This window comes from Heloderma suspectum, chromosome 5 (genome assembly GCF_057233095.1).
Source record: "Heloderma suspectum isolate Gila_16-S chromosome 5, 16-S_ref, whole genome shotgun sequence".
NCBI classification, from domain to species: Eukaryota; Metazoa; Chordata; class Lepidosauria; order Squamata; family Helodermatidae; genus Heloderma; species Heloderma suspectum.
In genome coordinates this window covers 143,187,374-143,200,747 of record NC_139462.1, presented here as the reverse complement: position 1 = coordinate 143,200,747, position 13,374 = coordinate 143,187,374, and the positions used below count along the sequence as shown (strand labels likewise).

The 13,374-nt window shown below is 45.9% G+C and overlaps 1 protein-coding gene across 2 annotated transcripts in view; it reads left to right on the top strand.

The window, feature by feature from the left end:
• Positions 1-3,712: 3,712 nt before the first annotated feature.
• LOC146344598 (uncharacterized) overlaps positions 3,713-13,374 on the top strand; it is a 32,043-nt gene continuing 22,381 nt past the window's right edge. Inside the window, exons 1-6 of one of the 2 annotated variants that reach the window (XM_084857705.1) lie at positions 3,713-3,875; positions 5,082-5,148; positions 5,717-5,873; positions 6,817-6,864; positions 7,812-7,906; positions 9,096-9,211. In XM_084857705.1, the coding sequence (XP_084713831.1) occupies positions 5,096-5,148; positions 5,717-5,873; positions 6,817-6,864; positions 7,812-7,906; positions 9,096-9,211 (469 nt within the window). In that variant the 5' untranslated portion in view covers positions 3,713-3,875; positions 5,082-5,095. The remainder of the gene's footprint in view (positions 3,876-5,081; positions 5,149-5,716; positions 5,874-6,816; positions 6,865-7,811; positions 7,907-9,095; positions 9,212-13,374) is intronic. The other variant, XM_084857706.1, reaches the window with a different exon arrangement.

Here is a 13,374-nt window from a genome sequence, read left to right as displayed (position 1 = left end):
CTATCTAGCCGCGAATTCAGGGTGGCTGGAGCGTGGAGGAGACAATCCCCTCTGCGCTCCTCCTGCTGTACATTGGCTAGGCGGTCGCCTCCAAGTTTGGAGGCAGCTGATTATCCCCATAAGATTGCTCCTTAAGTCAGAAAATAGCTGCACAATGCCTTCAGATAGGTACCGCTAAGAGCCCTCTGACTGGAAGCACCGAATGTCAATCCCTCTTTGTGCAGGGCATGGGCAAGCTGACCACTTGACAACCGCATTTGTGGAACCTCAAAATACCTCATTTGCCTGTGGCACCAAGTAAAGTTAGCAAGTGAGAGAGCCCAATACTTATTTCCAAACTACCCATGGGTGAGTTTTCTCACTGCAGAGTAGATTGGCTAGCTGTTTTATCCTACCACAGGGGTGGGAAAACTTTCAGTCTGGGGGCTGCATTCAATTTCAGAGAAGCTCTTGTCTTGGGAGGTGGGGTCGCATTCTGGTGGTGGGCAGGGTTTAAGGCTAAAGGGCTGGGGCCAAAAATACAAAAAATACCAGCATGTGGTAGCTCAAATCTCTTCATGCCAGTAACAAAGTTTTAGGAGAGGCAGTTCAACCTTTTAGAATAGGGGAAAAAACTGCACAAAGCCAAGAAATCACCAAATGATCAATGGTTGTGGCCCAGGGAAGAGTGTGTGGCCATCGGGACCTGGGCCTGTGTTTCCCCATCCTCCGCCTACTATATGCTAAGGAGGAATTTAACAAAGTATTAGTTCCAGATTAGGGATTGGTGGTGGAGTGACAAGTGGGACAGTTTTGATACTGATGAGTTCTGGAAAAAAATTTTTTTAACCTGTTGTGTAGATGAAAAGCTGCTCCCATAGTTCTTACGAAGTTTAGAAGAAATGCTATCTGTGGAATATTTTTAATCGGAAGCGCTTGGGATAGTTTGCTGCTTATCTAACTCTCTGAGAATATTTTGGTAAAGCTAAAACTCTAGGAATGGGAAGAAGGGAAGAAAAATGTACTCTTCCTGTCCTTCCTTTGCATAACATCAAGCATGAAGAAGAGATCTGGAGAAGTCAAAAGTTTGCTCACTAGTTTGTGACATTTTAGTTGGTTCTAATAACCCTACTGTGTTTTTTAAAATCCTTTTTTTCTAATGGACCAGCATGACTACCTGTCATTTTTGTGTGTTTTGAAGAATATCAAATTTAGCTGTCCAGGGGAGAAAATAGGGCCGCCACTTATGCATCACCAAAAAAGAAATGCAGCACCATGTACAAAGAGAGAAAAGGGCACAGATTTGAATATGCTAATTTATATGTATGGATGAAAATTTAGAAATAATTACTATGATTTAAATAGAAATGCAGTACATCTCACCATAATGGGGAAGACTGTGACCAGGTGACTGGTGTGCCTGCTGTCCAGGTGCTAGCTGTTGATGGACAATATAAAGGCTCCTGCTTTCCCACTTTATGGTTCTTTATGTTTAAACTGGACTTGGACCGGACAGCCCTTCAAGCAGATGACACTTGCAAATAAAGGATTTTCCTCTGACAATTTGTAGCCCACTTTGAAGGGCTACAGATTGTCCTCTGTAAAGTAGGACACATAGCCACCCTACGATAAAAGCCAGTTAGCAGTAAGGTTGGGATGCTATGAGAACACAGTTATAGGAGGGGTCTAGGACTTTGTGTCTTGGCACAGCTTTGCTCCTAAGAGATGGGGAAATTTCTTTTTGACTTTTAAGCTTCCTTTAGGGCGCAATCCTAACTAGATAGAACTAGGAGACGGCCGCCTATCCAAAGCAAGGCAGGAGAGGCATGGGGGGGGGGTCATTGGGGTCATTCCCTCCGCGCCTCTTCTGCCTTGCTATTTTTCGCCAGACAGCCATTTTTGGCTGTCTAGTGGGGGGGGGGGGACTGGGAGAGGAAGCTGCTGTAGGATGCATAGGATGTGTCGTATGCGCAGCTCTGCTCTTCCCGCCCTGAAATGCTGCCAGCTCTGCCCCTTTTCAGTCACTCCACGCTCCTCTTATGAACCTGGAGGACAGGGCTCTTCCATGCTGCCGCTGAGGCATCACGGACGAGAGGGGAGGTCAGTTCCTCGAAATGAGCATATCCTATGGCCCTCTAGACAGTGTCTAGTGGCTATAGGATTGCTCCCTTACTGTTTATGTGTTTGTTCTTCCAATTTTGCTCTCTTATGTTTTGATGAGGCTTCTCCTGTCTTGTGCTGCTGATGATATATTTTAATGTTTATTTTTTATGTAGTTCGTATTTAATATTGTTTTCTGCTTTTGTCTTTTGAACTATTTTTAAGCCTATGAGACTTAACTGATTCAACCCTTATCTCATTTTGAGATGTTATACTTCTGTTCTGGGTCTGGAGGGTGATTTTAGTATATATTCTTCAATTGTTGCTTCTATTTTATTTTTAGTTTATGTTCTATTTATATTCTGTATTGTTTTGCTTCTTATATTAATTTCTATACTGTTAGAGAATTTTATACTTTGAATCATTGAATGTAACCCAATGCAATTCTTTTACAGTTTTCTTTTACATTTATATAATTCTCTGATGTATTTTATGTACACATTCTTTTTGTATTATATTTTCATTATCTTTATGAGCATATACATAAGCACTCCTTATCTGCTGTGATTTTTAAATAAAATTTTAAGATTTATTTTAATTTTGATCTGACTCTGGACTTGTGATTATTCTCCCACTCAGTCACTGGAGCATAAGGAAATGTGAATTAAGAACCTGGAATTCAGTATGTTCTTTGACTTGGTTACAACACGATATTGGGACTGGAAGGATGTTCCAAAGGCTCATGGCCAGATAAACCATTGGGTTAAAGCGGCTGCTGCCCCATTCCCAATCCTTTGCTCTGTCTTTCCCTTCTCTTTTCCAGGATAAACATACCCAGTTCTTTCAACCATTCCTCATAGGACTTGGGTTTCCAGACACCTTACCATCCTGGTTGGCATTTTCTGGATGTGCTTCAGTTTCTCAATGTCCTTAAAATGTGGCACACAGAACTAGAAACAGTACCCCAAATTGGCCTGACAATTGCAGAAGAGAGCAGAATGATTACTTCCCATGATCTGGACACCATGCTTCTGTTAATGCAGCCCAAGATTGCATTCACTTTTTTTCTAGCAGCCACATCACACTGCTGGCTCATATTCAGTTTGTGATCCACTAAGACCCCCAGATCCTTTCCACATGAACAACTTCCAAACCAAATCTCCCCATCCCCATCACTTTGATGTAAATGCAGGACTTTACAGTTATCTATGCTGAACTTCATCTTGCTAGTTTTGGCCCAGTGTCATAATGAGATCACTTATCGACTATCAGTGTTCTTTTGGTGAATCGACTTTTTGTGACACACAGCGTCAGGGCAGTGAGTGCAAGAGCACTGTGCATCCTTTGTCTTTCCAGTTCTGGAGATCTTGTACAGTACCACTGCACATTTTTGACAATAAACAGGATTATCCTCCCCCCGCCCCCCCCTAGGTTTTAGTTCTCTTTGGATATTAACACGGTACACCAGAGGTAGGCAACCTGGTGCCCTCCAGATGTTTTGGACTACACGTCTCATCAGCCCCAGCCAGCAAGGCCAATGGTCAGGAATGCTGGGAGTTGTCCCAAATATCCGGGAGGCAGCAGGTTGGGGGAGGTTGTTTAGGTTTAGCTTGGACATAGTATCTCGGTTACCGATTCCAAGGGCGAGTATCGAAAGGGCGCACGGCTTTAATTGCCGCTACTGAGCATGCTCCTCTGCACTGACTCGAACATGCTCAGTAACGGTACAGTCGCCATCCCGCTCCAGCTTGTGAAGAGGCGGGACGCGCCTCCTGCCCGCTCTCCGCCTTCGGCAGGTAAGTAGAGGGCGGGGGCCTTGGGCGCCCGCGTTGCGGCCGGGGCCGGTTGCGCCTCGTCCTCGGGGCCCCGCCGCCTGCAGCCCGGGGGCAAAAGCGGCTCGCGCCCTGGCTGGCAGGCTCCGTGCCTCCTGCTGGCGCCCGAGCCCCGCTGCCATTATCCCCGAGCGGAGGAGGGGAGCGCGCCTAGAGCCGGCTCGCGCTGCACGACCCTTCCGTGATGGCAGCCTGCCTCAGCCGGGCAGGGGGATGCTGGGAGTTGTAGTTCAGCAGATATTTTGGCCACCTAATGCGAAGAGAAAACTCCCTGGAAAAGACCCTGATGCTGAGAAAGACTGAAGGCCAAAGGAGAAGGGGACGGCAGAGGATGAGATGGCTGGATAGCATCACCGATGCAATGAATATGGACTTGAGCACACTCCGGGAGAGAGCGCAGGACAGGAAGGCGTGGCGTGCTATGGTCCACGGGGTCACGAAGAGTCGGACGCGACTGAACGACTGAACAGCAACAAAGCTCTGGAGGGCGCCCGGGTGGTGGGGGAAGGCTGCGTTAGGGTATCGCCCCGCACGGCCTTGGGATGTGAAGCCAGCCAGGGGCCGCCTCCCACTGCTGAGCGCCAGCAACCAGCGGCCTTTTCCTGACTGGACTGTTTCAGAGTGGGAAGGAGACGACAATCTCCCCTTCCCCCCAGTTCTTGCATGTAGAAAACTAGGATAGCATGGAGAAGGGCCCAGCCTAGCCTTCTGCCTGACATGCTCCTCTTCTTCTGTGCGCCAGAGGTTCCCACCCCACCGCCAAGCATTACTGTGTGGCAGCATTCAGAAGTGCACCTCCTCACCTGCAGCCTGAGGTGTTCCAGCCAGGGGAAGAGCTTTGGGGCTTGATTCTGTAGCATGTAACCATGACTATAACTATTTTATGAGGCATTTAGGAAAATCCATTTCTCTGTTCCTTTCATTATTGAAGAAAAACACCCCTCACACACACACACACACACACACACTATAACTGTGCAAGTTTTACCCAAGTAAATCACATGGAGTACGATGAGGCTTGCTCCTGCATAAGCGTGCACATGGTTGCAGCCATACAGCCTGTTGTCATGCACGTGTATAGTCCTGCTCCTTCATCACTTATTTTGTGCAATGTTTACTGCTTACCATGTGATGCACCTGTCCCATTTCTTATATTTTTCTTCCTCAAAGTCTGACCAAGTACAATGGCTTCTGGTGATGACTTACGGAAGAAGATGATGGACAAGCAGTCATCAGAGTAAGAACTGAATCCACTGCTATGTTTCACGGTTAGGTCGGAAGTGCAGCATTCCTTAAAAAGGGGTAAGGGAGAGATGGGGAACAAATCTCTTTCCAGTTGCTCTCTTATCACAGAAATGATATTCAAGCAGATGAGATGTCTGGCATGGACCTTTGCACAGCATTGTGCCCATTCTAATTAACACTGCTTTCTGATAATTATTTGACTGTTATGTAACTGAGCAGAGTCTAACTACTGCTACAAAACCTTCGTTTTTAAAGAAAGGTCTCTGGCTTGATCACCTTCTAGGTAACAATCACGCTGTTATCTCCATGGCAAAGCCTCCCCAGGGGTCTTGCAGTGCACCTGACTGGTACATGCATCATAGCAAACCAGCAGTAGCTGTTGAGCCTAAATAAGCATTCTGTGCCTTCATGGGCACTGCGAATCTCCTCTAGGTGATTGGGGAGGAGGGGAGGTGAAGAGTCTTAAAATGAGAATTCTAATCAGTTGTATCTCTTGTACGAGTCCAGAATTTCTTTGATAACAAAGCGCATAATGTGTCATGGTTAAACTTTGTCTGCAGACATCGTATTCCAGACATGCCAAACTACATGGTTCATAAGGAGTTTAAGGGAGAAGTTCTTGCCACCTATGACCCTAAAAGGGGCCTTTTTGACCATGATATGAAAAGTGTTTGGAAAAGAGATGCTGCTGCTGATGAAGAAAATAAAGTGAAAGAGGTATGGTTGAGAGATTCCTAGATTAGTACTGTACTCTTCAGAAAACATTATTTATTTTTATAGCACCATCTTAAGTACATGGCACTTTACAAAGAACGGGCATGGCAAGTCCTTATCCACAAGGGGTTTATAATCTAAAACAGACACCGAAAAACAGCAGCAGAAGGGAGAAAAGGCAGCATGTATAAGCGGGGGAAGAATATGCAATTACTTGGATTCCTTGACTTAGCTGCAATAAAGTATAGGAACTGAGGGAATAATCTAAAGGCTGTGGTTGTATGCACCTTACTTGGACGCCAGTTGCATTGAGATCAACAGAACTTTTGATTAACGTTGTTCCTTTGAACCACTGAAATTCATTCTTGCTATATTATAATAATGTTGAGGGACCTTCAAGTGCCACAGGACTCACTGTTAACAGTTCCAAGTAGTTTATCAATAAGCACCTTAGCCCACTAGTACATTTTTGCTTCAAGTGTTTTATCCTTGAGCATTGTCAGTGTAATATTAGAGATTATTTTAGTGAGACATTGTCTTAACTGAAGTATAAGGTTCTGGAGTTGGTCTTGTCCTTTACATAAACAGGGGGTTGTATCCTATGGTGCCCTTCCACAAGGGGAACAGACATAGCTGGCAGAGTGAATTCCTCCCCCTTGCAGCTCCCTGTTGGGGAATTCTCTGGAGCACATTTGCGGTGTGTTCCGTGGGTCTGCAGGGGGAAGGAGGGGAAGAGAACTCATTTTGCGCGAGCGGATGTCTGATTGCACGATGTCGGATTTAGCCTGTGATATGGTCCATGGGGTCACGAAGAGTCGGACACGACTTAACGACTGAACAACAACAACAATCAAATCTTATAGACAATATTGGCATGTTTTTATCACAAACTTAATAACAGAGTTGCCTTCATGTCTTACTAAAACAACTGTATTTTTTCTATCAGGAAAAAGAAAAACAAGCTGCGGGGTCTCCGAGTAGCAGAAAAGCAGAGGTGAGTTTCCCTAAAACTAAAACTAGAACCTGATTTGATGAAAGGGGGGGGGGGGGAATGTCAAGTGGAACACTTTTATGAATAGCTAAACCAGGAAATGGGTATTTGGAGTGGACTGTCTTGTCCAAACAATGATTGCATATTCTTCTTTCCAGTACTATCACAGTCTCCAGTTTTCCATAAGTCCTGGTGACTCTTACTGTTGGTGCCTATATTGTTGTTGTTGTTCAGTCGTTAAGTAATGTCCGACTCTTCGTGACCCCGTGGACCATAGCACGCCAAGCCTTCCTGTCCTCCGCTCTCTCCTGGAGTGTGCTCAAGTTCATTGGTGCCTATATTAACTTGTACCTAACCAGGCTCCTTCATAACCAGAGTCTGTTAATGAACTTCAAACCATAGTTTCAAATCCTAGTAAAGGGTAAATCCTGGCTAGCATTTTTAACATTTTTGCAATGTTGATCCATGTTTAATTTTGACTGTGAAATGGAGGGTTTGGAGGGAGTGTGCGTGCAAGCCTGTGGTCCCTTTTTGATCTTTTAACCATGATTCTGACAATCTAAAGTATGCACCATGTAACTGCTCCAAAATGTTAATCTTAACCTAACTGGAAGTCAACAACCTTAATCACATTGTAAAGTAAGGCTTGGGATGCATTACGTAACTGCCATTGTCCAGAGCCAGGTGGCTTTCCTTTTTCTCTTAGTCAAAGCCATTGAGGGTTGGGGGAGGACATATTCTTATGCATCAGAAGCTAGACAGATCAGATTTATTTGCGTGGTAATAGGGTCAGAAGAGGCAGGATTTTGAAAGATGGCTGCATCTCTTACAGACTATAATGCAGTTCTCTTCGGAATATTCTTTCCTTTTAGCTGTTCCTTCAGACAGTTTTAATCATGCATGTGTTTATGCCAACTACTGAATTAGATTTTCTTTTCACACTGAAAAAGCTTCCTGCTGTATCACCAAGATACCCGCACAGAAAGCCACCATCTTTTGAAGAGGAAGACCCCCATGGAGGAAACAGGCTTTACTTCCCTCCAATGTTAGTAATATATAATGCTTGTGTTTAAATCCAGGTCCTACTCTTGCATGTGCAAGTAACTCTACTGTTTTGTGTAGAGATATGCATAACTCAGCCTTGTAAATAAGCCCACAAAAGTTACTAGTCTGCAAAGTGCTTTACTAGCCTGCTGGGGGCTTACAGAGGAGGGACAGAGAGCTTGTCTCTTTTCCAGCAGCCCACTGCATTGCTATGCTGGGCACAGAGGAGTGGTCTGCCCTCCTCCTACAGTCCCCTTGGTTTCTGTGCTGGGTGCAGTGAAGGGACATGTTATCTGACTGGTAAACTGGAGTGTTTGTAAATGGTGGCAGGAGTACCACTGGCTTGATTTTGGGAGTATTTCATATGGAAACTGCTGTGGGTTTGAGGGTTTGGGATCATTCTTTGCTTGTCTTGGTCATTCATATTTACCAATAGTTCTTCATTTGACTGGTAGCTCTTCAAGCATAACAATTACACTGGTAGAGCTGTGGTAGGGGGAGGAGGTGAACATCCATGTATGTTGTCCAGCATGAAGATTTTACTGGCTTGGATCTAAGGAACCTCTCTTCTTCCTGTACCAAAGCCACCCCATTCAGTAGGGTCTCCTGACGCTTTATATAGCATTTTGTGGGGGCAGGGGGTACCATAGGGGAGAGGGGCTAGGCGGTCCACTTCTGACAGCCCAGTTACATGTTCCTGAATATGAATCTCAGCTATGCTCTGTGTGTGTGTGTGTGTGTGTGTGTGTGTGTACACACACACACACAGAGGTTCCCAGTGATGTATACACAGCAAAATGGACACGCATAATATTGCATCTCACAATCTCACATGTGACATAAGCATGGGTTATACTATACACCTGTATAGGAAAGGTTACTCTGTGTAGTAAACCCAAGTGTCCTTTCGTGCATCTTGTAAATTATTTGGCCTGTAAAAATGGCACAGAAGATGCTTGGTTTACAATAATGGAGCATTTCAATAAACTACTGATAAGAAATTGTCTTTAAAAAACAGTGGTACAGGGTATAACTAGTGAACTATTTTGACTGATAGCATACTTCTAAACATCACACATGTTTGTTGTTTACATACTAAATAATTTTTTACAAGGTGACATGGTAATGCATGTAAAAGGATGGTTACCAGTTCTGGTTTAAGCTTTAATTCTTGCCTGTTTTCTTTGTAGGGCTGTTCCCCCCAAAAATGAACACGTAGACTTCACTAAACTGATCAGCAGTGGTTATGGCGGTGAGTGGCATCAGCAGCACAATGCTTGGGAGAAAAACAATCCACAGCTTAATGGTAATGTGTTACAAGTACTTCTTTTTTAAAAAATAAAAAAGATGTAATTATTGGAAATAAGCAACAAAGCTAGAGGCACGTGCCTCTCCTTTGAAAGCCATGAAACATCCTTCAGATCAGCCTTCCCCAGCTGCTGGTGCCCTCCAGATGTGTTGGACTGCAACTCCCATCATTCCCAGCCAGCATGGGAGTTTCTGTCTCACACTTCTGGAGGGCACCAGGCTGAGCTGAGTCCCCCACACCACCCATTACACCCACTTGTCTACCATCCTGTTAATGGCCACCTTGGTTTCTGCTACCATATGGGACTGGTCCTTGACCTCAGCATGAAGGAAGGCCCACCTGTACCCTTCCTTCACAGTCCCAAGAGCACTCCTGGCTCCTGTTTCTGTCCCCACAGGATCCTCCCACCAGTGTGCTGTGAGGGACAGGTAGGAGCGCTCCAAATATCAGAGGTGAAGGGCATCATCTGCGCTGCAGTGAAGGGCATCAGCTGAGCCAGCATTTTCTCCCTGCATAACTGATGCAGGGAGAACGCTGCTGCCCTGTTGAAGGTGGTGTGTGATTCCAGGCTATAATATGCAACCATGACCTCCATCGCCCACCTGAACCCAATGCACTCCACCACGCTGAATGGTTGGTCATCCAGTGGCAACATCTCACCGATGGAGTTGGTGATCTGTGATGGTGTTGGAAACCACCATCTCATGGCCCCGTATTTGCCCCAACCCATGTCCTTCATAGTGGCCTGCCTAAGCCTCGTGTGTGTGTGTGTGTGTGTGTGTGTGTGTGTTTGGTAGGGAGGGGAGGGGGGCACTGACAAGGGAAGCCTCACACTGGCTCTGCTGTAGCACAACACTCTTGCCCTTGGTGTCCTTGCCCCCTGGAATTTTCTAGCCCTAGTGGGACTGACTGGTGCTGCTTCTTCAAGTGCCGAAACAGACTGGTGTTGCTTCCCCTGGCTCAGACCCTTACTGCAATGCATGTGGCAAAGCTGGGATCTGCAGCAACCTTGAATGATCCCATACTACACCATGTTTCTTGGAAGACAACCAAGATGTTCTGCTGCCTAAACTCTGGGTCACTTCTGACAACGTGGGAGTACCGGGGTCAACAGAGGGGGAACTGGTGGTGCTGGCAGTTGTGCTGCTGCCGCTTCCTCCACATTGCTTGCCATCACAGAAGAACTACGGATGATGCTGCCTTTTGCACAAGAGTTAAGGCTCACAGGACTGGGGGCAAAGATCATTTTCTCCCACCTCGCCGAGGGACTCCAGCACCTGGGAGAGCTCTTGGGGAACATCAAGGTCTAATAACATCTCATCATTCCCTGCCTCTTCCACAGGGTTCATGTGTGGGGTGTGTGTGGGGTGTGTGTGGCATCAGTCCTGGTGCTCCCTCTAGAAAAAGAGCCCACTTCTCAGTCTGGGTAAGATGAAACTTCTGGGATGAAGGCTCCAAGTCCAAAATGCCACTGCTCCCTGCTGGAAAGGAGGGAGTGTTGATCTTGGGGGGTGGGTGGAACTGACAACGAGTTACCCACCCCTGAGTTACCCACCCTGGTAGGCACTGCTAGGATTGTACATGCTTTGTGTCACTTATGCATATGTTAAGAGAATATTATTCAGGGCTGACTGAATAAATTAATCAGAACTGAATAATTGTGTCTTGATTGACAAACGTGCTTTATGTTTTTATTTAAAAAGAATATACTTAAAAAATGTTACTGACACAGCATACACAAACCTAGGAATGCTTTCCATTTCTTTTCTTCCATATGGCTGTATGCAACGTCCATGCCTATAACAGTAGAGCTGCACCATATTTAGGGCACAATCCTATCGATGACGCCCTTGCTGCTTTGAAGCCTTTGAACTCGGAAGCTTCCGAGATTTCTATACCCCGCCAGGCTGAAGCCAGCAGAGGGGGAGGAGCAGCAGAGGCAATCTCTGCCTCCCCATCTTCTGTCTTTTCTGGTTTTTGCTTTTAAGCCCTTCTAGCAAGGGCACTTTGGAGCAGGAGGAAGGAGGCTGGAGAAAGCTTAGGATAACTCATATCCTGGCCTCTCCGGTATCCTCCTCCACCGCCCATTGGAATGCCCCCCTTTTCCCTCTCTGAGGTCAATTTTCCAACCTTGGAGGGCAGCCAGCAGGGTTCTTTCCACGCCGTGGGTAGAGGGTGTGTGTGTTGATCTCTGACTCCCCCTTCTGTGGTCAGAGCACTCTCTCTGATCTTGGAAGGATTCTTCCAAGCATTCCTATGGTTCCTAGGATCTTCCTCCAGGGACCATAGGATTGCTGTCTTAAAGAGATAATTTTTAATTTGGTGTTCATCATAGTTGCATTTTTCTTTATTTTCAGATGCCTCCTGAGGCCACCACAAAAGCACACTGTGGGTCAGAGTTTATTGTTAATAACAATATTTAACATTTCTGTAGTGCTTTCAAGTGCTAAATGTGCTTCACATGCATTAGAACATAACATAAGAACATAATGCTGAATCAGACTAAAGGCCTGTCAGGGCCAGCATTCTCTTTGCACAGTGGCCAACCAGCTGTTGACTGGGAACCCACAAGCAGGACATGAGCACAATAGGACTATGCTGCTTGTGTTCCCCAGCAAGTGGTATTCAGAGGCATAGTGTCTCCGATACTGGAGGTAATATATAGCCATCATGACTAGAAGCCACTGATTGCCTTATCCTCCATTAATTTGTCTAATCCACTTTTAAAGCCATTTAAGTTGGTGGCCATCACTATATTTTGTGGTAGCAATTTCCACAGTTTAACTATGCTTAACTATTCTTTTTAGCTGTCCTGACTCTCCCACCATTCAGCTTCTGGTATCACCCACTTTCTCCATAATTTTGTACACCCCTATCATATCTCCCCATACTCACAATTTTCTAAGCTAAACAGTCCCGGGAACTGCTGTCAGGTCCCTAAAGGTCTCATCTACAAACCTTTCTGCCTCTGACACCTTCTCCAGGTCAGCAACCTTGATTTCCAGGGAACAAACTTCTTCCCCGAGTTCCAGGAGCTTATTACACTGGCCATACCCACCCACAACTTTCGTCCAGCAGGCAGATAGTTCTATATGCGACACTCAGTGCAATAAACTGGATAGCTCCCACATCCCTGCTGGCTTTCTACCTGCATAGCTGTATCTTTTATTGTTATTATTTGGTGTATTTGCCTGGTAAACCAAATTATTTACTAGGAGACGGTGGGGAAGGTTCTGCTGCTGTGGCCTCTTCATCCTGTTCTTAAACTCTTGTTGGTGCTTAACTCACATGTGTGCTTCACTTATTTTTGCTTTGATGCTTCATCACTGGGGCTTCTTTTTGTCCTCGGTGAGCTGGGCTCTCTCACAAGCCTGCCTGCTCTTATAGCTCTGGCAGCCAATTTGATTAGAAGGCCTTGTTTAAAAAACAAGGGAGGGTATGGTTCGACTATTGGTCTGCACTAGAATGGAAAGCTAGTTCAATTTAGCCCCCCGGGGATGAATTTTATCCCCTGGGGAGACTTTATCAGGGAAGAGGGCACTAAACAGTGACTGTGTTCGCATGACATGTGAACAACCCATGGTAGGTTAGCGTGCTTTGTGAACCCTGACCAGTTTTATCAGAGTGGCTTTTCCCCCCAAACAAGCCACCCTGATAACACATGGTCTGTTGTAGGGGTTCTTTTACCCACGATGGGTTGGCGTGTCATCCGAACCTGGACATACCAACCCGTTGTGGGTATCGGGCAGCAAGTTGCTTGGCAGGAGTGGCAGAAACCCCTGCTGCTCTTCCTGAGTGCAGTTGGAGCCCTTTTAAAACATGTTCAGATAACAGACAACAACCATTATCTGTTGTGCCATGTATTCAGCTGAAGCCTGGACGACTGTTCCAGACACACCGCTCCGTTAATTTGCACGTGTGCAGGTGTGCAGACGGAATGCTATTTTTTTTTTTAAAGGAAATATTCAGAGGCGATGCAGCCAGTAGAAAGGTGCCCTGTTGTCGGGGTATGACTGCTCACCTAGGTGGGGCCTGGCCTTAGCGTTTAGGGGGGAAACCGGAAGTAACTGCAGCAGCACCTACTGCCAATGAGAGCCGCGAAAAGGGGGTGAACCCTAGATCAGTCTTAAAACCACGTACTGGGAACGCGGGGAAGGGTG